Source organism: Ictidomys tridecemlineatus, chromosome 3 (assembly GCF_052094955.1).
Source record: "Ictidomys tridecemlineatus isolate mIctTri1 chromosome 3, mIctTri1.hap1, whole genome shotgun sequence".
NCBI classification, from domain to species: Eukaryota; Metazoa; Chordata; class Mammalia; order Rodentia; family Sciuridae; genus Ictidomys; species Ictidomys tridecemlineatus.
The window spans coordinates 74,688,216-74,715,213 of record NC_135479.1 but is presented as its reverse complement, the minus strand read 5'-3'; the positions used below and the strand labels follow the sequence as shown (position 1 = coordinate 74,715,213).

Genomic DNA, 26,998 nt, shown 5'->3' with positions numbered 1-26,998 from the left:
AGGTAGAGATTTGAACTCAAACATCATGGCTCATACTCCATGCTTTTAACCATTTTTCTCTTAATGCTTTCTAGATATTCCGCAAATACTTATTGTGTGAATAAACGATTCATAGTGGTCATCTCTATACAAGGGATTTAAGGGCATAGGTTTTCCCTTTCAGGGCAGTATTTTCAGTAAGGCACAAAGCAATCCCAAAGTGTTTCCTAATATGCTTTTTTTTTTTAAGTTGTAGATGGATACAATACCTTTATTTTATTTGTTTATTTTTATGTGGTATAGGGGATCAAACCCAATGCTAGGCAAGCACTCTATCACTGAGCCACAACCCCAGCCCTAATATGCTCTCTTTTCACTATTTTTGTAGGGCTATTACAATAGGCCCAATACTGGTCTTTCATTGTGATATTCTTATTGGAATTATCTTTCTATGATACTGCCTTGTAGAAGATCCTCCATTGACTCTCTAGTGCATTTGGTAGTTCTTGATCCAAACTAGATAATGAGTTATTCTTCTATGTTCATTTGGTATGTTCTAGGGAACAACCCTAAGTAGCTTGCATTGGGTCAGGTTCCCATTTTGGAATAAATTACCATGCTGGGGCAGTGAGAACACTGTAATCTGCCGAGTTTGGATCATGCATCCTGTCCTGTGACCAAGTTAAAAGTGGAGAACAGGGTTGGAAGTGAAGCTCCACAAGGACTTCAAGTCTGTGAGAGACCACTCCTAAAGTATCTAACTAGAAGGAAGAAGAGTGGTGGAGTAGTGAACTCACTGGAGATGCTAAAACCCTGCAGTGGCCTTCACCCTCCCTTCTGCCTTTTTGTTGTAGTTTAGCAGATGCTCACTCTGCTCAGCACCGAGACAGGGGAAGATAACAGTGTTTCTGATTATAGGTGCTTATCATCTAGTGGGGCAACAGCATGCAAGCAGGCAACATGATATAATGATCCCTCCATTGGAGAAAATTGGAAGGAATTCTAATATATTGCTTTGGATTTATAATTAAATAATGGGATGATGGAATTTATTTTTTAAAGTATAAAAATGAACTTTCTATTTAATCACATCATTACTTTTCCTCAGTTGTCAAATTTAGATCAATCAAATCCTAGTTTGATCACTTCCTAGCTATATGACCTAGGGGACAGTTCTCTGAATCTCAGTTTTCTCAGCAACAAAATGAGATGGGAATAGGATTGTTGTGAGGATTACATGTGATAATATCTTTAAAATGGTTGGCATGATGTTTGCACATGATGAGATTCAAAAAATTGTAACTAGCCAAGCACAGTGGCACATGCTTCTGATCCCAGCTACTTTGGAGGCTAAAGCAATAGCCTGGGCAATAACAAGACCTGGTCCCAAAATTAAAAAAATAAAGGACTTGGGGAGGTAGCTCTGGTAGAACAATTGCCTAGCAAGTGCAGTACTTGCCCAGTACTGCAAAAAGGGGAAAAAATATGTAACCAAGAAAAGATGTTTGGAATATGGAAATGGTAGGAGACCTTCAGTGATACACAAAATTATAAGAGGTTATGAGGGGCAAGGGGGTGGGGGGGAAAAAAAGGGGAGAGAATTGAACAACAGCAGAGGAGGTAGAGAGGGAAGATGGGAGGGGAGGGGAGGGGAGGGGGGATAGTAGGGGATAGGAAAGGTAGCAGAATACAACAGTCACTAATATGCCATTATGTAAAAATGTGAGTATGTAACAGAAGTGAGTCTGTATTATGTATTTGGGGAGTTCAAAACCCAGTTGAGTCAAATGTATGAAAGATGATATGTCTTGAGCTCTGTAATGTTTTGAACAATCAATAAAAAAAAAAAGAAAAGATGTTTGAAAAGGCTAAATAAATAAAATTTTTTAAAAATTTATAAAAGAAAACGAAAATATGTAGCTGTTAGGCTCGTGGTACATACTTGTAATCCCAGCAAATTGGGAAACTGGTAGAAGGATCATGTTTCAGGCCATCCTGGACAGTTTAGGGAGACCATGTTTGAAAATAAAATTAATAAGGGCTGTGGATTGAGGCCCTGGGTACCAAAAAAAAAAAAAAAAGATGATTTCAATCTTTTAAAGATATATGATTGCGTGTTGCTGGCTCTTTCTCGTGCAGTGAGGAGGGAGGTCCATGGAACAGGGTAGAGGAGAGTGTGGCTGTGGAGTTGCTAATCAAGACCTCTGGAGACTAAGCTGAAACCTTGGTCTGATTTTATTGCGCAGTTACCATGTATATATACTCGGGCAGTAGCTAGGAAGATTATAGGCAGCCACCAATAACGATTTCTTGCTAACTATCCTTGCAGCGAATCCAGGATCGGGCAGTGGAGCAAGTGCCAGGACTGCAACACATGGCCTCACGCCCAGGGCTGCTTAGCACAAGGGGCGTGGTCTGCCACTCAGACAGCCTTAACGTATGCCATGTATGCAGTATTCCTTACACTTGTCCCCACGTATGATTTTGAAAAATAAACACCCCTCCCCCTCCAAATTGAAATCTCTTAACATTTTTACAGTCTCAGCACTTCATTCATAAGGTCATTGAGTCCACCTTTCAGGTCTTTTGTGATGAGTAGGACTACTCTTATTGAATTTGTGGGGATAGTGAGGCTCAGTTTTCTTTCTTGCACTGAGTTTGATCCTCAGCACCACATAAAATAAATAAAATAAAGGTAATGTATATATCTACAACTAAAAAATAAAAGAAAGAAAGATGTATTTTGCTAGGCACAGTGGTGCACATCTGTAATCCCAGCAACTTGGGGAGGGGCTGAGTCAGGAGGATCACAAGTTCAAGACCAGCTTTGGCAATTTAGTGAGATGTTGTGTCAAAAAAAATTAAAAGCTTTGGGAACGTAGCTGTATAGTACATTGAGCCCCTGGTTTCAATTCCCACAGCAAGCCCCTCCCCCTACAGTATTTAAACCTTGAACTAAGTTTGACAATTTTAATTGATTTTAAACATTTTGTTCATTTGGATTTCCAAAAATGTTCCCATAATTTCCCCCTCCATGGGAGATCAATCAATCCCCTGTAGATACTGAGGCACAATTTACTGTTTTTCTTGTCCTACCCATTTTCCTTGTACTTGAAATTGAAATGGGGCCTTGGGCTATAACTCAGTGGGAAAGTGGTTGCTTAGCATGGATGAAGCTCTGAGTTGGTGGATCCCCAACACTGTAGAAAAAAAAATACATATGTGAGTCCTGACAACCCTGGGTTTAATCCCCAGTACCAAAAGAAAAGAATGTAAGAAAGCTTTCACCTTGGGAAAGATGAGGAAGCTCATGAGTTTGATGAGTTTGATGGTGGATATGTTGGTTTGAGGCATTTGAGATATACAGAAGATGACAAGCTTGCAGTTGGAAATTCTTGTCTGTGGATAACAGGTGTTTAAGGATAAGTCAGGGGGCTGAGGTTGTGTGACTCAGTGGTAAAGTGCTTGCCCAGCATGTGTGAGACACTGGGTTCTATCTTCAGCACCACATAAAAATGAATAAAATAAAGGTATTGTGTCCATCTACAACTAAAAAATAAATTTAAAAAAAGATATGTCAGTGTTAGAAATTGTGAGTGTGAATTAGATCTTGAGGGGGGGAGAGAAGGAGGGAAGGAGGGAGGGAGAAGAGCAGAGTCCTCTGACTAATAGACACAGCATCTTGAGGGCTCCTCTGTATAGGATGGTAGAGGAATGAACCTTTGAAGGTAGGGGGAAGCCAGGCACGTGCTGTAAATCAATGAAAGCGTGAAAAAAAGCATTCATGTTTTGTTTTTCCTGGCAGTCATTTATATGCTTGTATTTGTTTCTGAGAGTGATCTAAATTTTGTGATCTTTTCCAATCTTTTGTGCATGCACCTCATATTCCTTGCTTATTTAAAATCAATCTCTTTTTTTTTAAAGAGAGAGAAAGAGAAGAGAGAGAATTTTTAATATTTATTTTTTCAGTTTTCGGTGGACACACAACATCTTTATTTTTTTAAAATTTTTTGTGGTGCTGAGGATCGAACCCAGCTCCCTGCACATGCCAAGCGAGTGCATTTCCGCTTGAGCCACATCCCCAGCCCTAAAATCAATACTCTTGTGTTTGGCATGCATAAGGTACTGTGTTCAATTCCAAATGCATGTGCATGCATGCATACACACAATCACTTTTCTTCTATGACTTGCTTTTCTGAAAACATCAATGTTATCTATTATTTATATAATTTATATCATTCCTTAATTATTTTATATATGTATAGCACTACTTGGATTTGTGAGGATATTAAATTTGTTTATTAAAAACAAACTTTAGAAAATTAGTATTATATCATGCTGTACTTGTAGAACTTTTTAATTTAAATTCTTTTTCATTTGTTTTTTTAACTGATATGCAACTTTTTTCACAGAACAATACTTTTTTTTTTTTTGTACCAGGGATTGAACCCAGGAGTGCTTAACCACTGACCCACATCCCCAGCCCTTTTTATTTTTTATTTTGAGACAGGGTCTCACTAAGTTGCATAGGGCCTCGCCAAGTTGCTGAGGCTGGCTTTGAACTTGCAATCCTGTCTCAGCCTTCCAGGCCACTGGGATTTTAGATGTGCACCACCATGCCCAGAATTATATAACAATACTTCTTGAAGGTTTTTCCATATCAGTTTGTATACTTTTATTGCATCCATTTTAATGGATGTGTAGAGGTTTATACTCTATCAGTGCCAGTATTTCCTTAATTTATTTTTCTAGGCAATTTTCATTTCCCTTCTTTTTGCTATTATACGTTTTAGTGATTGTGGTATGTATAAACACACATATACATATGTTATAGTCAGCTTTTTTGCTGCTATGACTAAAAGATCTGACAAAAACAATTTTAGAGGAGAAGTTTATTAAGAGGCTTATAGTTTTAGAGGTCTTAATCCATAGAAGCCTGGCTCCATTTCTTGAGGCTCAAGGTGAGGCAGAACATCATGGTAGAAGAGTGTGGGCGAAGGGAAGAATCTCACAGGAAGCAGAAAGAGAGACTTCACTTGCCAGATACAAAATATGTTCCCCCAAAGGCATGCTCCCAAAGCCTACCTCCTCCAGCCACACCTTACCTGCCTTCAGTTACCACTCAGTTAATTAATCCACTAATTGAGTTAAGGCTCTTATAACCCAATCGTCTATCCTCTATATCTTCTTGTATTGTCTCACACATGAGTTTTTGGGGGACATCTCACATCCAAACCATAACAACAACTTTTGTAGTGTGCACATATGTCTATATATGTGTGTAATATATTGTTAAATTATTGTTAAATTCAGTTCATACTTGAAAATTTTGATAGATGTTCCCTAATTGTCTCCTCAATTTTAAGATTACTGATGACCGTGTGGGGAAGATAGTTGTTGAAGAAATTGGCAGTGGAAAAAGGTTTGGAGGCTACTTAAAGTCAATTAAGCAAGAAATTATGTACTTCAAACTAGGATAATAGAGAATGGAAAAAGGATAGACTGATTCAGGAGAGGAAGTGGGAAGAAGAGGAGGTGAAATTGTTAATGAAGTAGATGAGTAGTGTCAAGGATGGACCAATGACATCAGTTAGTTCCCAAGTAAGGTGAAGCCTACTTGCCATATCCCTTTTTATTTTTATTTTGTCTGCCCTTTTTATTTTTGATATAGGGTCTTACTAAGTTGCCCAGGCTAGCCTTGAATTTGTGATCCTCCAGCCTCAGTCTCCTAAGTAGCTGGGATTTCAGTGTGTGCCATCATGCCTGACTCCATGGTGATCTTTATAAAATCTAGTGTACAGAGATTCCAGTTTCTTCATATTGTAACAGAAGTGCTGTATCCACTGCTGATTCATTCATAGGGAACTTTCCCAGCTGGTTCTGCCCAATTCTGCCTTGTTATGGGTGTTCAAATTTCCCAGCCTCTTTTCAGTGGTCTAATGGCTGACCATTATAGTGGGAAAGCAGGGAGCCTACAGATAGAGAATCAATGGAATGAGACAGGTATTCTATACTGGAGGAGTTTACTGCCTTCCCTGGTACTTGGTAGAGGGTTCTTACTTTCTCTTTTCTCCAATTCTCCCATTAAGCCTTGGTTGTCACACTTTCCTTTTAAATTTATCAGGCAGCATTTTTCTTTTTACCCCTTTTGTTTATCTTTTCATTCTCTCATTCATTCAAGTTAATGCCTGAGGTCTTTCATATTTAATTATATTTCCCATTACAATGTCAACATTTTTCTTTCAATACTTTTGAACTAATTTCACAGAAACACATAATGCTTTAGGAATTTTCAAAACAATTGTTTGTTGTCTTATGCATGATAAATTTAAATAGTGACTGTAACCTTTTAACTTAATAGTGATGAATAGGTTTGCTATTTAAAAATTTTAAGTCAGTGTATTATAAAATTAAGCAAATTTCAACAAATTAATTTACTTTAAAGAAGAATGCCTGTAGGCTGGGGTTGTAGCTCAGTGGTGGAGCGCTTGCCTAGCACATGTGAGGCAATGGGTTCAATCCTCAGCACCCGGGCTGGGGATGTGGCTCAAGTGGTAGCGCGCTCGCCTGCCATGCGTGCGGCCCGGGTTCGATCCTCAGCACCACATACAAAGATGTTGTGTCCGCCGATACTTGAAAAATAAATATTAAAAGAAAAAAAAATCCTCAGCACCCTAGGTAAAAATAAATGAATAAAATAAAAGTATTATATCCATCTACAACTATAAATACTTAAATAATTCATGCATTCAACTTTGAATTTGTTATAAACATGATTTGACAATAGAATAAAAATGAGATTTTATCATATTTGATTTGAGGATGTATATTTACAAAGATTTTTAAAATATTTTTTGGAAAAACTTCAACTCCATTAAGAACAGTGAACTCCTATATTACCACTCATTAATATTTTGCCACATATGCTTTCTCTTTCATTCTCTTTATAGGTACTTCTTAACATGTACACGTTGTATTATCAAGTTTTTATTTATATATTTTAAAAAATTAATTGTGAAATATAATATAAAATTTTAAATATTACCTTTTTTTTTTTGTACCAGGGTTGAACCCAGAGGCACTTACACTGAGCCAGATCCTCAGTTGTGTGTGTGTGTGTGTGTGTGTGTGTGTGTGTGTGTGTGTGTTGCTGGGGATTGAACCTAGGACCTTGTGCATGCAAGGCAGGCACTCTACCAACTGAGCTATATCCCTAGCTCCCCCAGTCCTTTTTAATTTTTTTTTTTTTAAAGAGAGAATTTTAACGTTTATTTATTTTTTCTTAGTTCTCGGCGGACACAACATCTTGGTTTGTATGTGGTGCTGAGGATCGAACCCGGGCCGCACGCATGCTAGGCGAGCTCGCTACCGCTTGAGCCACATCCCCAGCTCTTTAATTTTTTTTTTTTTATCTTGAGATAAGGTCTCACTAAATTGCTTAGGACTTTGCTAAATTGTTGAGGTGGCTTTGAACTTGTGATCCTCCTGCCCTCCTGAGTTGCTGTGATCACAGACATGCATCACTATGTGCAGCTCATCTTTATCATTTTTAAGTATGCAATTGATTGGCATTAATGTTGTGCAACCATCATCACCATCTATCTCCAGAATTCTTTTCGTGTTGTAAATCTGAAGCACTATGCCCATAAACAATTCGCCATTCCCCTCTTCTCCTATCCCCTGGTAATCCCCTGGGGATTGAACTCAGGGGCACTTAACCACTGAGCCACATCCCCAGTCCTTTTTTAATTTATACTCCTTAACATATACACGTTGTATTATCAAGGGTCTCACTAAGTTGCTTAGGTAAGAACTATTCTATTTTCTTTCTTTATGAATTTGACTTTTGTAGGTACCTCATATAAGTGGAATCACAACAGTATTTCTTTTTGTGGCTGGCTTATTTCACTTAATGTCCTCAAGGTTCATCCATTGTAGCATGTATCAGAATTTCCTTGCTTTTTAAAAGTTGACTGATGTTCCGTTGTGTATATATGCTACATTTTACTTATCTATTCATCCATTGATGGAAACTTTGGTTGTTTTTACCTTTTGCCTATTGTGAATGATGTTGCTATTAACATAGGTATACAAATATCTCTTGGAGATCTTGCTTTCACTTTTTTTTTTTTGAGTTGTGGTCTTTCTATGTTGTGCAGGCTGGTCTCGAAGTCCTAGACTCAAGAGGTCCTCATGTTTCAGCCTCCCAAGTGCTCACCACCATGCCTGGCTAAGGTTAAAGTTGCACATTCTTTTTTCTAATTAACAGAATTTTATTGTTGTTTTGTTTTGTTTTTTGCTGGGGGTTGAACCCAGGACCTCGTGCATGCTTAGACAAGTGCTGTACCACTTAGCTACATCCCCCAACCTCCACCCCCTTTTTTTTTTTTTTTTGGTACTGGGGATTAAACTCAGGGGCACTTAACCACTGAGCCACATCCCCAGTCCTTTTTTAATGGATACTCCTTAACATATACACGTTGTATTATCAAAGGTCTTACTAAGTTGCTTAGGGCCTGAGTTACTGTTTTCCATAGTGCCTGTACCATTTTTACATTCCCACCAACAGCACTTGTTTCAGTTTTTCCACATGGGGTGGGGCAGTTACCAAGGATTGAACATGGGCACTCAACCACTGAGCCAAATCCCTAGCCCTATTTTGTATTACCGAGTTGCTTAGCGCCTTGCTGCGTTGCTGAGGCTAGCTTTGAATTTGCAATCCTCCTGTCTCAGCAACACATTCTTGCCAATACTTGTTAGCACCCCCACATACCCCTGCTTTTCTTTTATGATAGTAGTTATCTCAATAATGGGTATAAAGTGGCATTTCATTGTAGTTAGAATTTGAGTATTTCCCTAGTGAAGTTGAGCCATCTGTTTATTTTCTTTGGAGAAATATTGGTTCAGGTCCTTTGCCCACTGTTTTAATTGGTTTGTGTTCTTTTTTAGTTAAATTTTTAAAATTTAATTTTAGTATATTGTAATGATACATAATAGTGGAGTTCATTTTGATATATTCATAAATGCATATTATCATAATTTTCTGTTTCAATCCTTAGTACATAATTTTTACCTCCCCGACTATTTGATTTTTTTTTAATTCACTCAGCCTTTTTTTTTTTAAGATGGACACAATATCTTTATTTATTTTTATTAGGTGCTGAGGATCGAACCCAGTGCCTCACATGTATAAGGCAAGCACTCTTCCACTGAGCTATAGCCCCAGCCCTATTTGATTTTTTATTGTTGAGCTGTGGGTATTTTCCCTCCTCTAGTCTACATATTTCAGATTTGATTTGATTTGCAAATAATTTTCTTCCATTCCATGGCTTGCCTTTTTGTTCTGTTGATTATGTTCTTAGATGAACAGAAATTTTTAATTTTGATGCAGTTCATTGAATCTCTTTTTTTCCCTATATATGACGTCAGGATTTTTCTCATCTTTTTTTCTAAGAGTTTTATAATTTTAGTTTTCAAGTTTATGATTTCTTTCTTTCTTTCTTTTTTTTTTTTTTGCTACCCAGAGGGCACTTAATCACTGAGCCACATCCCCAGCCCTTTTAAAATATTTTATTTAGAGATAGGGCCTTGCTAAGTTGCTGAGGCTCCTGCCTCAGTCTTCTGAGCCTCTGGGATTACAGGCATACTCCAGTGTGCCTGGCTTGAGTTAATTTTTTAAAATACTGTCTGAAGTAAGGGTCCAACTTCAGTTTTTTTGCATGAGGAGATTAGAGTTTTCCTAGCACTGTATTTTTAGAGACTGTCTTCCCCATTGAATAGTCTTGGCAACTTTATCAAGTGGGTTTTTAATAAATGGCCATTATTATGTTGAGAACATTCCTTTATATTCCCCGTTTATTTTATTTATTCCCTTCATTCATTCATTTGGTCATTCATTCATTTATATTTGTCTGTTTCTACTGGGAATTGAACCTAGGGTCTTTGTACCACTGTGCTACATCCCCAGCCCTTTTTTGAGACAGGGTCTCTCTAAGTTGCCAATGCTGCCCTTTTAACTTGCAGTCCTCCTTCCTCAGCCTCCTGAGTTACTGGGATTACAGGATTACAGGTGTGTACCATCATGCCCAGGTGTGTGTGTGTGTGTGTGTGTGTGTGTGTGTGTGTAATTTTTTTAAATAGAAATAATCAGCCGGGCACCAGGAGGTTGAGGCAGAAGAATCACAAATTTGAGGTTTTCCTGGGTAACTTAGCCTTAGTGACATTCTATCTCAAAATAAAAAAATAAAAGGGCTCAGGATGTACCTGAGTGGTAGAGCATTTGTCTAGCATGTATAAGGCCCTGAGTTTGATCCCTAGTAACACAAAAGTAAAAAAAAAAAAAAAAAAAAAAATTAAAAATTAAAAGGCTTATGCAAATGATATAGTTTAGCAATAGGAATTTAGATAACCACCAGAGATAATGTGATGGGTTAAAAGTAGAAAAAAATAACTGAGAAAGGTTTTCTTCCCCCAAAATAAAGATATGTGATACATTTTTCTGACTAATATACTATGAGCAGAAGAAAACCTACCCATATCTAGAAGTATAACTTAGTGCTCAATTTATTTTCAATTGTAGTGTAATACTGATTAAATTGCTTTAAAAATAGAATTTGTGTTTTATGATTTAGCAAGTTAGGATTATCTTTAAAAAAGATTAAAGAGGAAATTTTCACTACTTGGTATCATAACCTTTCAGGAAATTTGGAAGACTTCTTATATGAAATGATAAAAATTGGATGAAACATGAATGTGAACAGAAGTAAAATTACCGCTTTAAGTATGTTGAAGTTATAAAGAACTTTTTTTAAGGAGATATTTTGTTTTCTGTATTGTCTTTATATGATCATATTGAACAGTTATTTGTGGTTAAATATGGAAGAGTATGAACTGACCCACAACTTGATTTTTAAGATACATAGTTTTGTTGTCAAAGATTTTTGCAAAAAGGGGAGGATAAGGGCTGGGGTTGTAGCTCAGTGGTAAAGTACTTCCTCTCATGCATGAGACCCTGAGTTGGATCCTCAGCATCACATAAAAATAAACAAGTAAAAATAAAAACATTGTATCCATCTACAAGTAAAAAAATATTTAAAATAAAAAAGGGGGGGCGGGGGGAATAAGAATGGGTACATAACATAATGACATGTTGCTTTTTTGTTTTGCAGTTCCAGTTCCTAGCAGATTTAGTAGACGAGTATCAGGTATGTGTTCTCTTTTATTATATACTACTAAAATGCTGTTTTCATACAGTAATATTTTAAGTGAAAATAAACTCACCTTTTAAATAAAAAGATAAGCATTATAAAATGTTAGACTAAAATTAAAATTATCTATGATTCCTTTATTTCATTTTCATTTTAAGTTCTGAATGTATATGTAAAATTTTTATATTGTTATAATTGCTATGGTTGTCTCCTAGAATTTATTTTGTTAACAGTTTTCTATGTTTATAATTAGAATCTCTAAAAACTATTTCACATGTCACTATTTCTGGTATTCTGGATTATTTTACTATAGCTTCTGTTACACCTTTAGAATCACTTAAATTATTTCTTCAGTTATAATGCTTTAAGTGGTATTCTCTGGTCTGAGACTAAACATTGCTTTAGTTTTTTCTGTATCTTGCTTTAGAGATCATCTACAAATTAGGTTGCAGGATAAAGTTAACCTGCTTATGTCTCTTTTCAACCACCCATCTCAATAATATGGAATTTATATATAAAATAATACCTAAGATCATTTCTTTGGTTTTTAGCAAAAATGAATGTGTTCCAAACATGAGAAATCTTTTTGTATTTTCTTGTATGGGACTAGTTTGGTATTATTTTCCCTTTTGTCTATTATGGTCCAGATTATACCAGATTATATTTTAGTTAGATTTGGAATAAACTTTCCAGATTTTTAACCTTTTAGAAAAAATTGTTTTTCAATACTGGAGATTGAACTGAGGGGTGCTGTAAAACTGAGCTACATCTCCAACCCTTTTTTAGTTTTTAGTTTGAGACAAGGTTTCTCTAAGTGGCCAAGGCTACCTTGAATTTGCAATCCTCCTGTGTCAGCCTCCAAAGTCAGTAGGATTACTGGTATGTGCCACCATGCCTGGATCTTCTGATAATTTTTTTCTTTCTTTCTTTGCAGTGCTGGGGATTGAACTCAGGTCCTCATGCATGTTAGGCAAACACTGTACCAATGACCTACATCCCCAGACCCCTTTTGAAAAAAATCTTTTGGGGGGTGGGTACCAGGGATTGAACTCGGGCACTCAGCCACTGAGCCTATTTATTTAGAGACAGGGTTTCACTGAGTTGCCTACCACCCTGCTTTTGCTGAGATTGACTTTGAACTCACAGTCCTCCTGCCTCCACCTTCTTAGCTGCTGGGATTACAGGCATGCACCATTATGCCTAGAAACTTTTTTTAAATTAATAAAATACTATTATAAATATTCTTTTGCCACTGCACCCAGCTCCCTTTTGAAATTTTTTAATCAAAAATTTTCCTGGTTAGTCATGCTGCTAATTTTAATTTTAATTTTATTATTACTATTTGTTTTTGGTGCTAGAAGTTGAACTCAGAGCCTTGTGTGTTTTAAGCACATACGCTACTTGAGAGGTTGAAGCAGATTATAAATTTAGACCAGCCTGGGCAATTTACAGACCCAGTCTCAAAATAAAAATTAGAAAGGGATAGTGATATAGTTCAATGGTGGAGTATCCCTGAGTTCAGTCACTAGTACTGCAACCAAACAAACAAAACAAAAAGAGTATATCAAGGGGCTGGGGATGTGGTTCAAGCGGTAGCGCGCTCTCCTGGCAAGTGCGGGGCGCTGGGTTCGACCCTCAGCACCACATAGAATGAAATAAAGATGTGTCCGCCGAAAACTGAAAAATAAATATTAAAAAATTCTCTCTCTTCTCTCTCTCTCTCTCTCTCAAAAAAAAAAAAAGAGTATATCAAATACTGCCTGGTATATAGAAGGCATTCAGTTAATATCTATTAAAAATTTACATTTTTTGTAGCTCATTGGTAGAGCTCCTGTCTCACACATGTGAGGCACTGGGTTCAATCCTCAGCACCACATAAAAATAAATAGAGGGTCAGGGTTGTGGCTCAGTGGTAAAGCACTTGCCTCTCATGAGTGAGGCACAGGGTTCAATTCCTGGCACCACATAAAAAAAAAATAAAAACAAATGAAATATTTAAAATAAATAAATAAATAAAGATATTCTGTCCAACTACAACTTAAAAAAATATACATTTTTTAAAAGTTATTGCTTCTAAGATAAGAATCTCACCCATTTTTCATAGAGCTGAGAAATATATTTTCTGAAAAATGACTTTGTTACAGGTAGGATTTATTTGGTTGTTAATTTAGGATGTTAATGTGTTTCAAAATTGCTGAGTAAGCATTTATATCATTGTTTTATATTCTCTTGGGAAAGTTTCTTGATATTAAATTGTCATATAATTTATTTATTATCTTGTAAGGCTAGGAATTCTATTATTATTTTGGTACTGGATTGAAAGATTAAAACCAGGGGCCCTTAAATACTGAGCCACATTCCTAGCACTATTTAATTTTTATTTTGAGACAGGATCTTGCTTAGCTGCTTAGGGCCTCATTAAATTGCTGAGGCTGACTTTGACTTTGTGATCTTCCCTGCCCCAGCTTCCCAAGTTGTTGGGATTATAGGAGTATGCCCCTGTGCCTAGCTAGAAATCACTTTTCTATTCCTCAATCTTTTTCTTTGAGCATATCAACTTATTTGCTTTTGGAAACCCTTTGCTAACATTCTATACCAAAATCTGTTGAAAGGAGATTGACGAATGTATTCTCATATGTGGTTAATCTCCTGAGAAGAAATAGAGTATGGATCTTCCAGTTCTGTTCATCTCTCTTTTTTGACTCCAAAAGATTAGTGATATTGGGGCTGGGATTGTGACTTAGTGGTAGAGCTTTCGCCTAGCACGTGTGAGTCCCTGGTTTGATCCTCGGAACCACGTAAACATAAATAAATAAATAAATGAAGGTATTAAAAAAAAGATTAGTGATATCCATTGGTATCTGTAGAACAGATCTGATGGATGAAGAGTACAATGATACCCCCTTCAGAGGTCACTGATGGCATTAATTCATAAATTGCTGCCTGGTCTTCTGTAAGTATTGTTTATTCCTTGAACTTTGCAGAGACCTCACACAAGTACAAAGTATTATCCTTCTTTTTTAGATTTTATTATTTTATTAAGGATTTAAAATCTTTTAGCTGGGGGTGGGTTTATGACTCACTGGTAGAGTGAGCATGCATGAGGGCCTGGGTTTGATCCCCAGCACCAAAAAAATAAAAATAAAACTTTGCAGCAAAGAAATGTATTGTTTTCTCTCCTATCTTTGTTTTCAAAAGGAGACTTTTTTTTAAGTTGTAGATAGACACAATACCTTTATTTTTATTTATTTATATATGGTGCTAAGGATTGAACCCAGGCCCTCCCTCACACATGCTAGGCAAGCACTCTACTACTGAGTCACAACCCCATCCCTGCTCTCCCTTCTTAAAATATAGAAGAAAACTTTTTTCTGACTACTCTTCTCTCCCCAACCATCACTCTTTTTCTCTCTCCATACCTTTATAGCAAAATGCTTTAAAGGAGTTGCCCACATTTGCTGTTTCTAGTTTCTGTGCTTCTGTTCTCTCTTGGTGTTGAGAGCTACAGCTGAGTCGGAATGGCCCCTGGCATTTTGCCAGAAGTAATGGTTGAGAGGCGGGATTACTGGAGAGTTCACATTAGTTGGGGAAGTGCCGGAGGAGGGATTTCCGGTTGGTGGTTCCTGGAGGAGCTGCGTGGGTGGCGTTGGGGGAGAGTTCCCGGGGAGCCTGTGTGGAGTGTGCTGGTGGAGTTCAGAAATAAAGTTTGTTCCTGCTTGAGTGGTTCGTGATTTGTGCCCAGCCAGACTGCGGCATCTTGGACCCATTCTAATCAGCCTTTTGCTTCCATATCTAACCCAGACTATCTTTGAAGTTGCTCACTCATGTTCTTCAGACCTTCATTTGAAGGATACATTCTCAGTAAGCTTAGCCTGTCTAAAATTCACGCCACTTTCTCCCAAACGCATACACATATACACACACACATTCTCTCTCTCTCCATCTTTCTCTGACTCTGTTTCTGTCTCTGTTCCTTTTTTTATTTTCTTTACTCCTTTATTTAAAGTCTGTCTGAACTTACTTATTATTTTGTTACCTGGTTCTCTGTAACAGAGTGTAAGTAAAAATTCTGTTTGTTCATTGGTATGTAGCTAGCACTTTGAGTAGTATGAGTAAATATGGATGAGAGGATAGATAAAAAGGCAAAGAAGGAAGGAATAGAAATCAGGAGAGCTTACTGTAGGAAGAAGAGATCAAGAATACTTCTTAGAAGGAGACAAAAATTACACTGAGGATTGAAACACATGGTTATTGTTTGATTTGTACCAGGAAGAATGCCATCTAGATGAAAGAATGTTGTAAAGACTTGAAGGGGGATGACCTGTCCCTGGCTGCTTTGGATATAGGAGAGCAAGTAAAATAAAGTTGGAAACAGAGGTAGGGAATGGAAATCCTAACATGACCCAAGAAATAGTTGTGTGACCACATATTCTGTTTCAAAACTGTAGAAGAGACTCTCTAACAATTCAAGGTGACTAAATGAAGAACAATCTGGAACATAAAGCAGCATAGAAAAGTAGCAGTTAGTGTCTCCTGTGAGTCCAGCCCTAAATTTTAAATATTATCTTCTATTATTTACCCTTTATGTGGTTCTAGTTTTGTTATCTCCTCTTAATGTTGAACAGACCAAGGATCAGGGATATCAAGAAACAGCAGGTAAACGGGTGGATGGGACCAAGCTCAGACCTCAGTCTAAGTCTCTTCAAAGGTAGGCTGTCTCTGCTGCTCTCTCTTGCAAAGCACTGCAGTTGAAAAGCTGTGCCTTCTAAGTTCTGCATTGTAGCCAAACAACAGTCCTTTATATCAACTGATAAATATATTGAATGAGAAAGTTTATGATTTCTTTTTAAGTGCTGCTTCCTTGGTATAGTCCTAAATTAGTTTTAACTGTCTTTGAGTTTGAAATGTTAGTCTGAATTTATTAATTTCAAAACTCCATCAGAAAAGGAAAATATTTATTTATTAAATATGTATTGAACTTCAAAGCACATTAATCAGAAATTTGTTGGCATTATGCCACATTTAGACAGTAAGTATGCTGAATCTATTGATGACTATGAAAGTCAACAGTATAGTTCACTGAGAATCTGGTACCACATCAGTCACTGATTTCTGAATGGTGGATACTCTATACTAGATAGCCCTGTCTTGTAAGGTTTACATGTATACAATATACTGAAACACTGAGTATACAATATTTTTCCACCCATATTTATCTTAAACTGAAATATTACTAAGTATTGCTTAAGATAATTTAGAAACCTGGTATTGTAGACTGAATTGTGTCTTTTTTTATCAAATTCATTTATTGAATTTGAATTTCTGCAAAATTCAGGATATATTATTGAAAAGTCTAAAGTCATATAAGAAATTCATTGACTATATCACAAACTGAAATTTTTAATCTTGTAAGTTACATGTTATCTATATTGACTGAATATTAACTTTATACCTTTTTGTTTCTTGCTTTCATCATCATCACATACACAGTATCACTAAAGATAAATATCACCACAATGTAGTCTATATTAGATCCTGAATGGCTTAAGAATTTTAAAAATACCACAGTTCAACTGATCAAATGCTCAACAATGAAAAGGGCAAAACAATCTTACAATGACCCAAATATTTAACAATATTTAACCCTAGTTTCAATCCTTAGCACTGTCATAAATAAATAAATACCAGTGTGATTGTATTTGGAGATAGGGCCTTTAAAGAGGTAATTAACACTAAGCAAGGTCATCAGGATGGAACCTTAATCTAGAAGGATAGGTGTCCTTATAAGAACAGGAACAAGGGCTGGGGATGTGGCTCAAGCAGTAGCACGCTCGCCTGGCATGCGTGTGGCCCGGGTTCAATCCTCAGCACCACATACCAACAAAGATGTTGTGTCCGCCGAGAACTGAAAAATAAAAATATTAAAAATTCTCTCTCTCTCTCTCTTTCCTCTCTCACTCTCTCTAAAAAAAAAAAAAAGGGCTGGGGACGTGGCTCAAGCGGTAGCGCGCTCGCCTGGCATGCGTGCGGCCTGGGTTTGATCCTCAGCACCACATACAAACAAAGATGTTGTGTCCACCGAAAACTAAAAAATAAATATTAAAAAAATTCTCTCTCTCTCTCTCTCTCTCTCTCTCTCTCTCTCTCTCTCTCTCACTCTCTTTAAAAAAAAAAAAAAAAAAAAAAAGGAACAAACACCAAGAGTGGACACACAGAGAAAGGACTATGTGAGGACATAATGAGAAGTCAGCTGTCTGCTAGTCAAGGAAGGGGCCTCAGGAGAAACAAAACCTGTCAATACCTTGACCTTGAACTTCCAGTCTTTAGAACCATGAAAAAATAAATTTCTGTTATTTAAGCCACCCAATCTGTGGTATTTTGTTTTGGCAGACTCAGCTGACTAATATACCCAGGCTATTTCAAGTGTTTGTGGGGGCAGGTAGGCAGCACAGGGCCTTGAGTTTGTGATCAGGATCTCTACTCATTTCTTTGTAGAAATTAGAGGGTTTTTTCCCCTCACAAATAAATTTTAATGATTCATATTTCTTCCAATTAAAAATTGGAAGAAATTGTGCTGGATAATGTGTTTTCAGTTTGTACAGTATCACATTACTAACTAGTGACATCTGCTGGAGAACCACAGCAAAATTTCCTTAAGCAAGGGGCTGGGCTGTTGTTTTCATCTTCATTTTCAATAGATCTTGAGCATCTTATCATACATAGTGTGGTTCCCAAGGCTATGTATAGGATGGCACAGACTCTGGACCTTTTCCAAGTAACTCATGCACTAACATAAGCTCCTTGATATGCAGAACTAGCAGGGCAACAAATCAAGTTGACACTTAAAAATGGATTTGGGGCTGGCAGTGTTGCTCAGTGGTAAAACATGTTTGAGGTTCCAATCAAAAGAAAAAAAAAGAATTTTTACAAAGAAAAGAAAACAAGGGAAATAATTAGGGAACAAGAGGAAGTAGAGAGGTTGGGTAGCAACAGAGAAGCAGGGTGGGGGGGGACATTATATTAAATAGTGTTAGAAGAACAAATACAAAGGACATATGCTTATTTTAAATGAGGTATCTAAAAGCATCAAGGAGCCAGGGGTGTAGCTCGGTGGTTGAATGCTTGTGTAGCATGTACAAGATCCTGGATTTGATGTCCAGTGGCCTGCCACCCTCCAAAAAAAATTCATTGGGCTCAGTAATCCCAGTGATTTGGGAGACTGAGAAAGGAGGATCACAAGTTCGAGACTCGCCTCAACAATTTAGTGAGGCCCTAAGCAACTTAGCAGTACCCTGTCTCACAATAAAAAGATATAGCTACGTGGTAAAGTACCCCTGGGTTCAATCCCAAGTACCCCTCAAAAATTGAACTCACAGAAACATAATAGAATGTTGGTTACTAGAGACTGATAGTAGGGGGAAGTGTGGAATAGCTAGCTGTTCAGTGGGTATAAGGTTTTAGTTATGCAGGATAAACAATACTGTGTTGTGGACTTGCAAATTTCTTATGAGGGGATAGCTCATATTAAGTGTTCGTATCATAATAAATAAAGAAATGGAGAGGGAAGTAAATTCAAAATCAGTTTTGGAAAATCGATGCATTAATGTCTTTCCACAGATAGAACATAAATAATTTTAACAAAAGCATTCCCTTTTTGACTTTTGGGTTTTTTGTTTGTTTTGTAGTCTAGATGTTGAACCCAGAGCCTTGTGCATGCTGAGGAAGTACTATTTATTGAGCTATGTTTTCAGCCCCAGCTACTTTTGTTTAAATTATAGTAGTATATCTAAAGGCTTGAAGACTATAATTAACATTTGTTGCCTCAGTTATATTAATATCTAAAAATATAAAAATGAGCTAGTTGACAAAATACTTTCCTCTAATGTTGAAGGAAAAACAAGCCTAGAAATAAACTTGCCCAAGATAAAGTGTCACTATCAATAAAATTGTGTCAGTTTTATCATTGAAGGTTTAATTTTTTTAAAACATTTAAATAAAAACTTTCATACATAAATAAAAATTGAGAAAATGTAATACTCATGCATCCATCTTTTTCCCATAGTGAAGGTTTTTTTAAAAAGTAGATTATTGATTGGGGTAAAAATTGGGAGTTCATAACCCACTTCAATCTAATGTATGAAATATGATATGTCAAGAGCTTTGTAATGTTGTGAACAACCAATAAAAAAAAAAAAGAAAAAAAAAGTAGATTATTGAGCTGGGATTGTGACTTGGTGGTAGAGCACTCGCCTAGCATGTGTGAGGCCCTGGGTTCAATACTCAGCACCACATAAAAATAAATAAATAAAATAAAGGTATTATGTCCAACTACAATTAAGTAATAAATATTTTTAAAAGTGGATTATTATAAGTAGACATTTTTAAGTCTTAACTTGGAGTATCTGAATTACATGTCTGGGGCTGGGGATATAGCTCAGTTGGTAGAGTGTTTGCCTCGCACGCACAAGGCCCTGAGTTCAATCCCTAGAACCACACACACACAAAAAAAGAACATTGTGTCTGTTCAGATGTCCTTGATGCAGCTTTCCCAATATTCTACTAAAGTAACCTATGAAGATGCAAAAAGTAGTAGCAAAAATAGTCCAGGAACTAAGATAAGTGTCTACCTTAATCTTTGGGGCAGAACTGAGATAAGCACCCTGACTTCATCTCCAGGATGAAGAAATGCTTGGAGAAAGGTGTGGTGAGTCATTAACTCTATTCCATGATTATTTCTTTGACTCAGTGACCAAGACCCACACCAGCCAGGTCCTGGGCATCTGCCCTGCAGGACATTATTTGATGCTGTTTCTGGGACAGGAATGGTGTCTTTTCTTACACTATTTCCTCTAACTTTCTGTATCTGTTTTAGGAAACCAGGTCCACATTGAGAAGGCAGGGTATTGATAGCAACAGAGGTCATGACCCACACAAGTAAAGTATTAAGGCAGAAAAGGGAGAGTCCTGTGTACAGGACATGCTGGAAGCTACCGTCTCTGAAATGTTTAATGTGTTCAGAGAACCATTGAGGAATGGAAAACTAGGATATATTTGGACCAGGAATGCAGTTAGTGTCTTTAAGAAACTGGGATTTAGGGGCTGGGGATGTGGCTCAAGCGGTAGCACGCTCGCCTGGCATGCGTGCGGCCCGGGTTCGAGCCTCAGCACCACATACCAACAAAGATGTTGTGTCCGCCGAGAACTAAAAAATAAATATAAAAAAAAAAAAAGAAACTGGGATTTAAATTGGGAGTGTATATTAGCTTATCCTCTAGTTATAGATATATGGGTTTTTTTTTTAATAACACAGGACTTCTCAGAGCTCTTTGTTTATTTAGAGTTGTTGTTTTTTTTTTAATGTGGTGCTGGAGATTGAACCCAGTGCCTCATGCATGCTAGGCAAGCACTGTACCACTTAGCCACAGCCCTGATATGTGGAGTCTTTTAGCTATCATAGGGTCAATAACTATTTTTTTTTCTTGCCTGGTAACAGATGAGAAATCCCAACAAACCAATAAGGGCCTGTGAATGAAGTGAACAAATTAAGGATATGAGAGGAATGAAGGCCAGAAAGATTCACTACAAAAGACTCAGTACAGTGCAAGAAAACATTACCTTTATGAATTCTGAATAAATAGGAAACTCAATTCAGTACTTAAAGATGTCAAAAAGAGCAAAGTTGTTAAGGGCAAAAATCTGTGATGGAAGGCAGCATTGAAGGAAGTACAGTTGTCAAAAGAGCCAAGATAAAGAACAGGACTAAGCTAACAATAACTAGTATTCCTGAAAACCAGAACAAATGAAATAAAAGTAATAACAGTAATAGCTTAAAGAATTAGTGTTTACTGCATCCTGACTGTATGCCAGGCACTTGACTACTTAAATCATTAGGACAGTATTCAGAGGAAAATTGCTTATTTGAACTCCTTTATGCAGAAGAAAGGGTGGAGATTTGCAGTAAATCACCTCTGGTCACACAGCTATTGTAGTTAATGAAGCTTTATTAGAAGAAAACTTTCCCAGCCAGGCATGATAGCACAAGTCTGTAACTGCTGCACCAGCCCAGGAGGTCAAGGCAGGAGGATCAGGAGTTCAAAGCAAGGCTCAGCATCTTAGCAAGGCCCTAAGCAACTCAATGAGACCCATCTCTAAATATTAGAGATTTTAGAAATATTAAAAATTATTAATAATTATTAAAAAGGACTGGGGATGTGGTTCAGTGGTTAAGCAACCCTGGATTCAGTCCCTAGTACCAGAAAAAAAAAAAAAAAGAAGAAGAAAACTTTCCCCAACTGTAATGATCTATATTGTAAAGAGGGAAAAGGTTTGGTTTGTTGAATTCTGAGTGACATCAGTGATCACATTGATCACATATCACCTGCTAGCTAGGTTCACAAGAGTTGGCTGTACCATTAGCTTAAGAAAATGGTTGAGAACAGCTTGTAATACACAAAAATACCTTTTGCTTGCACGAATCAGGAACATTTTGTGACCTTAGGGGTCTATTGGAAAGAGAGAGCGAGAGCATCCCTGAGAACCTATTTATTGAGGGGAAGACACTTGAGAAAGTTCCACTCAAATGAGGCAAGGGATTGGGTTTCAGGGGGGTGTAGGCAGTTTCATTGGTGTGACACCCACTCCCAAAGTGGAGGTGCCCAGTCTCACAACTCTGTTGCTCAAAGCTAAGGGTTCATGCTGACTCCTATGTGGCAGCTCTCGACAATCACATCTAGATCATTTTTGACAAGACAGTTTTGTTAGTACAAACGCTTTTTTTTTTTTTTTTGTACTGAGACTGAACCCAGGGGCGCTTAACCACTGAGCCATATCCCTAGCTCCTTTTTTATATTTTATATAGAAATAGGGTCTTGCTGAGTTGCCTAGGGGCCTCGATAAATTGCTGAGGCTGGCTTTGAACTCGAGATCCTCCCGCTTCAGTCTCCCAAGCTGTTGGAATTAGAGCCTTGCATCACCACACCCTGCCCCCCTTTATTTTGGGGGTGTACCAGGGATTGAACTCAGGGGTACTCGACACTCAGCCACATCCCCAGCCCTATTATGTATTTTATTTAGAGACAGGGTTTCATTGAGTTGCTCAGCACCTTGCTTTTGCTGAAGCTGGCTTTGAAGTCTTGATCCTCCTGTCTCAGCCTCCCGGGATTATAGGCATGTGCCATCATGCCCAGCCCCTTTTTAAAAATATTCACTAATAATTCATTGTATATTTGCCAGCAGTAATACCACAGGTAAGATTCTTAGATAATGATTTATATAGGCATCTCTAGTCTTTTTTTTTTTAATTTTATTATTTTATTTATTTAATATTTATTTTTTAGTTTTTGGCTGACACAACATCTTTGTTTGTATGTGGTGCTGAGGATCGAACCCGGGCCGCACGCATGCCAGGCGAGCACGCTACCACTTGAGCCACATCCCCAGCCCTCTCTAGTCTTAATCTTTCTTTTTATTCCATATTTGTACTCCTATCCAATATAAAACATCAGTGTGTTAGTAGAGTTTTAGAATTATTATTCCATTACTAATCACAGTTCTTTTTTAAGGTTGGAATATATTCTTCTGAAGGTGGATGGTTCAATCCCCAGTACTGACAAAAAAAAAATTTTGTGAGACATGATGTCATAGATCTGTACTCCCAGCTTACTCAGAAAGCCAAAGCTGGAGGATTGCTTGAATTCAGGAGTTTTAAAGTTATACCTGCACATAATTACTCTGAAGTATTTTAATTCATTTTTTGAGTAATTACCTTTGTTTCTCTTGTGTTTATAGTACATATATATTATACTTTATGTTTTTTTTTAAGTCTCTGTATAATAACAGTATAGATAGCACCTTCTTATTTGTACTTGCACTACCATAAGATTTAGCAGGTGATATATTTATCATCTCTTGTTGTGTCTCAGGACAAAACACTCAGGGTCACTCCAGGTGATCTGGGCTACACGAAATAATCACACAGAGACAGAGAAATCCTTTTTTCTTTGGGTCCTGTGAAGGCTCCTCTGACCTTAGTGGGGGGGAGAGAGAGAGAGAGAGAGAGAGAGCATGAGCGAGCAAGCAAACAAGAGCAAGGGAGCGCGTGGCGCATGTGCTGAGCCCTTTTATTGGGGAGAAACGTTCAAATGAGGCAAGGGGTCAAGTTTCAGCTGGTTGAATTTAGCTTGTTGATGTCTGCTGTCAGCAGACTGACATCTAGGGAAGCCTTGCCCACCTCATGAGCTGTGTGAGGATCATGGCAGAACAAGCGAAAAGACCAGAGCGAAGCCTAACCAAACAGAGGGGCAATGTGGGCTCAATGCCCATAGTTTACACACAGCCCATGGCTGGCTTTTGCCACATCTCCACATTCTCATCACTCAAGGCTAAGGGGCGCTCGGTTCCTATGTGGCAGCTCCTGACAGTCTCTCTCCTATTTTCTATCATCATTCTCTAGAGATTTGGATTTTTAATACCCAAGGGAATACCTAACAGTAGTAGGTACTTAATATATATATTAATTGAAAGAGGGAATTTAAAAGAATCATTAGAACTTTAGAAAACAGTGAATAAAAAGAAATTGTGTACATTTCCTATTTTTCCTAAAGTCATGCATCTCTGTTTCTTCTCTCCAATTTTAGTCTGTGCAGAGACCTATAACCCTGATGAGGAAGAGGAAGATACTGATCCAAGGGTAAGGACTAAAGCAAAAGTTATGTAGAATTGTTGTATTTCTCATTTGGTATTTTACATACCAAAATTTAATCATACTGGGGCTGGGGTTGGCTCAGTGTTGGAGCTCTTGCCTAGTATATGTGAGGCACTGGGTTTGATCCTCAGCACCACATAAAATAAATAAAATAAAGGTATGGTGTCCACCTACAACTCAAAAGATATTTTTTTTAAAAAATTAATCATACTGATGATTAAAATAAATATAAATTAAAAAGCTTTATAATAAGATGTCATTTTTAAATTTTTTTAATTTAAGTTTTATCTTTTTTGGTGCTGGGATTGAACCCAGGGATACTTTAAACACTCAGCTACATTCTCACTTCTTTATATTTTGAAATGGGGCCTCACTACTTGCCAAGGCTGGCCTTGAACTTTTGATCCGTCTGCCTCAGCCTCCTGAGTATGTGGGATTACAGGTCATGGTGCCACATGCCTGGCACCATTTTTTATCTAGCAGATTGAAAGCAGCACTGTTTAAGGGTGTGATGAGGAGTACCTAGCTGTAGCTGTCAGAAATCTTAAAACATGATGAAACCAACTGATTCAGCTGTTAATCCAAAGGGGAATTTAGCCCTAATAAACAGTTAGATCTTTTCTAAGAATATACAAATGGAGACCATTACAGTGTTGTAATAGTGAAAAATGGAAACAAGCTAAATGACCTTAAATAAAGGAATACCAGGGATTAAACTATGTTAAATTCAAGTCAACAGAATCTGCAGCCATTGAAAATGATTATATAGGTCAGGATAATGGCATAGAATATGTTTGTATGAGGTACATTTTAGAATATTTTATAGCATAAAAATTTAAATATATTTATCTGTTTATGTATTTGTTTTTATGTATATACAGAAAATTAAAGACACTTTAATATTTTATCATATATACTTTAAAATGGGTAAACTGTGAAAAATTTTTGAAGTATTCTAATGATAAAATGCTACCATCATGTAATTACAAATTTAGAATAAATTGATAAATTTTAGTATTCTGGATACTATAAAATTCTTAATGTTTTTAAAAATTAAGACACATTTTTTTCAACTTTAATATTACATATTTAAAATAATGGCATTTCTGTCAGATTAAATGGTATACTTTTTTAGAGTGAAGATATTGCTTTGAGGGAACTTGATAGGTATCTCAATTATAATACTAGTGTAAGGTAGTAATTATTTCTTTTTAGTTCCGGAAGCATTCATTATCTATAATAATAATGAAAATAATAGTGTTTTGACCACCTATTATGAATGCAAATTATCGTTTGTTTAATCCTTATGACAGTTAAATCCTTAATTGTTATTTAATCCTTATGATAACTTTAATTTGCAGATACCACTACTCCTGCTAATAATAAATTGTTAATACTTTAGCTTATACAACCATTGTTTACTTACCATCTTTACTTAGATGTCAATAGACAATTTAACAAGAACTCCTGATTTCCCTGTAAATATTCTTTTCCTCCCCCAGCCTTTCCCTGTTTTCATTTATACCAGCTCCAGTGTTCATTTGCTTTGGCCGAAAACTTGAGAGTCCCCTTCAGTTACTTCATTTTTTCCCCCCACATCCAATTTTTCAATAAATCCCATGTCTTCAGAGCGTATTGTGTACTTCTTAGCACCTCCATGGCTACCACCTTGGTTCAAACCACCACCATCTGGCACTAAGATAGACACTCTGGCTTCCTGGCTTCCATTCTAATCTTTTTTCAGCTTTTCTTCATTTAGCAGCCAGTATGTATCTTTAAAAACAGTCAGATTTCCTCCTCAGTCATTATCCTCAAATCACCCCCAAGGTGCTAGAGAAAATTCCAGTTTCTCTATGATTTACCATGACCTCTGATTTGAGCATCTTTCTCTCCCCAACCCCCCAGCCCAGTCTCTTGATTTTTCCCTCTTACTCTGCGTCAATCACATCTATCTCCTAGTTATTTTTCGAATTTGATATTCAGTCTCCCATTATAAAACCTTGATTTTACTTGCTCTTCCTACAGAGCATGACTTACTCCCTGAGGTTGTTCTCATTTCCTTAAGATATGTACACATTGTCACCTGAATGAGGCCTAACTTGTGGCTTCCCCCATCCCCATCCCCTTCATACTTCTTATCTCCCTTGCCTTAATACTCTCTAACATATTTATATACTCATTGAATATAAAGGTAGGTATTTTTGTCTATGAGTTCACTGCTGTATGACAAGAGTTAGGATAGTACTTGGCACTGAGTCTGTACTCAGTATTTTTTTTTTAATTTTAATATTTATTTTTTAGTTTTCGGTGGACACAACATCTTTCTTTGTATGTGGTGCTGAGGATCGAACCCAGGCTGTACGCATGCCAGGCGAGCATGCTACCGCTTGAGCCACATCCCCAGCCCTGTACTCAGTATTTTTTGAATGAACAAATTTATAACCCTTTGCTTTATATATGAATACCTTGAGGCTCCTTGGGGATAGTTGACTTGCTGCCAGTCACACAGCCATCAGATAGCTCCAGGGTCATGCTCGTCACCCTTGTATAACATTGCTCCTTCACATTCAGGATATTGCTTGGTATTTGTGTAGAATTAAAATTCTAGAAAACATGCTTTTAGTTTTTCCTACTTTAAAAATACATATATATATATATATATATATATATATATATATATATATTTTTTATGGACACAATGCCTTTATTTATTTTTATGTTGTGCTGAGCTAGGCAAGCACTCTACCACTGAGCTACAACTCCAATCCCAAATTTTTCCTACTTTTTAAGAGAAAGAGATATATCACTTTTTAAGCAGGTAAGTTTTACATGCAGTAAACCATTTTCCTTGGCTTTATTTGGTTTGACAGGTGATTCATCCTAAAACTGATGAACAAAGATCCAGACTTCAGGAAGCTTGTAAAGATATTCTTCTTTTCAAAAATCTTGATCAGGTAATCATGATTTTAAAAATAATTTTGTTATAATTACTTTTTAGTTTTTTACCTATTAATCATTTAAAGTTTGTAGCATTTTAATCATAGTTGTATGAAACATGAAATCTTTTTACTTAACAAACATTTTATTGTGTTGACCATTATAATGTGAA

At 36.9% G+C, this 26,998-nt stretch overlaps 1 protein-coding gene across 2 annotated transcripts in view; it reads left to right on the top strand.

Annotated features, from left to right (window-relative positions):
* Positions 1–26,998, top strand: part of Prkar2a (protein kinase cAMP-dependent type II regulatory subunit alpha) — a 73,141-nt gene that overhangs the window by 10,163 nt on the left and 35,980 nt on the right. The window contains exons 2-6 of one of the 2 annotated variants that reach the window (XM_078043158.1): positions 8,139–8,214; positions 10,017–10,048; positions 11,148–11,183; positions 23,822–23,874; positions 26,760–26,843. In XM_078043158.1, coding sequence (XP_077899284.1) covers positions 8,139–8,214; positions 10,017–10,048; positions 11,148–11,183; positions 23,822–23,874; positions 26,760–26,843 — 281 coding nt within the window. The remainder of the gene's footprint in view (positions 1–8,138; positions 8,215–10,016; positions 10,049–11,147; positions 11,184–23,821; positions 23,875–26,759; positions 26,844–26,998) is intronic. The other variant, XM_005326888.5, reaches the window with a different exon arrangement.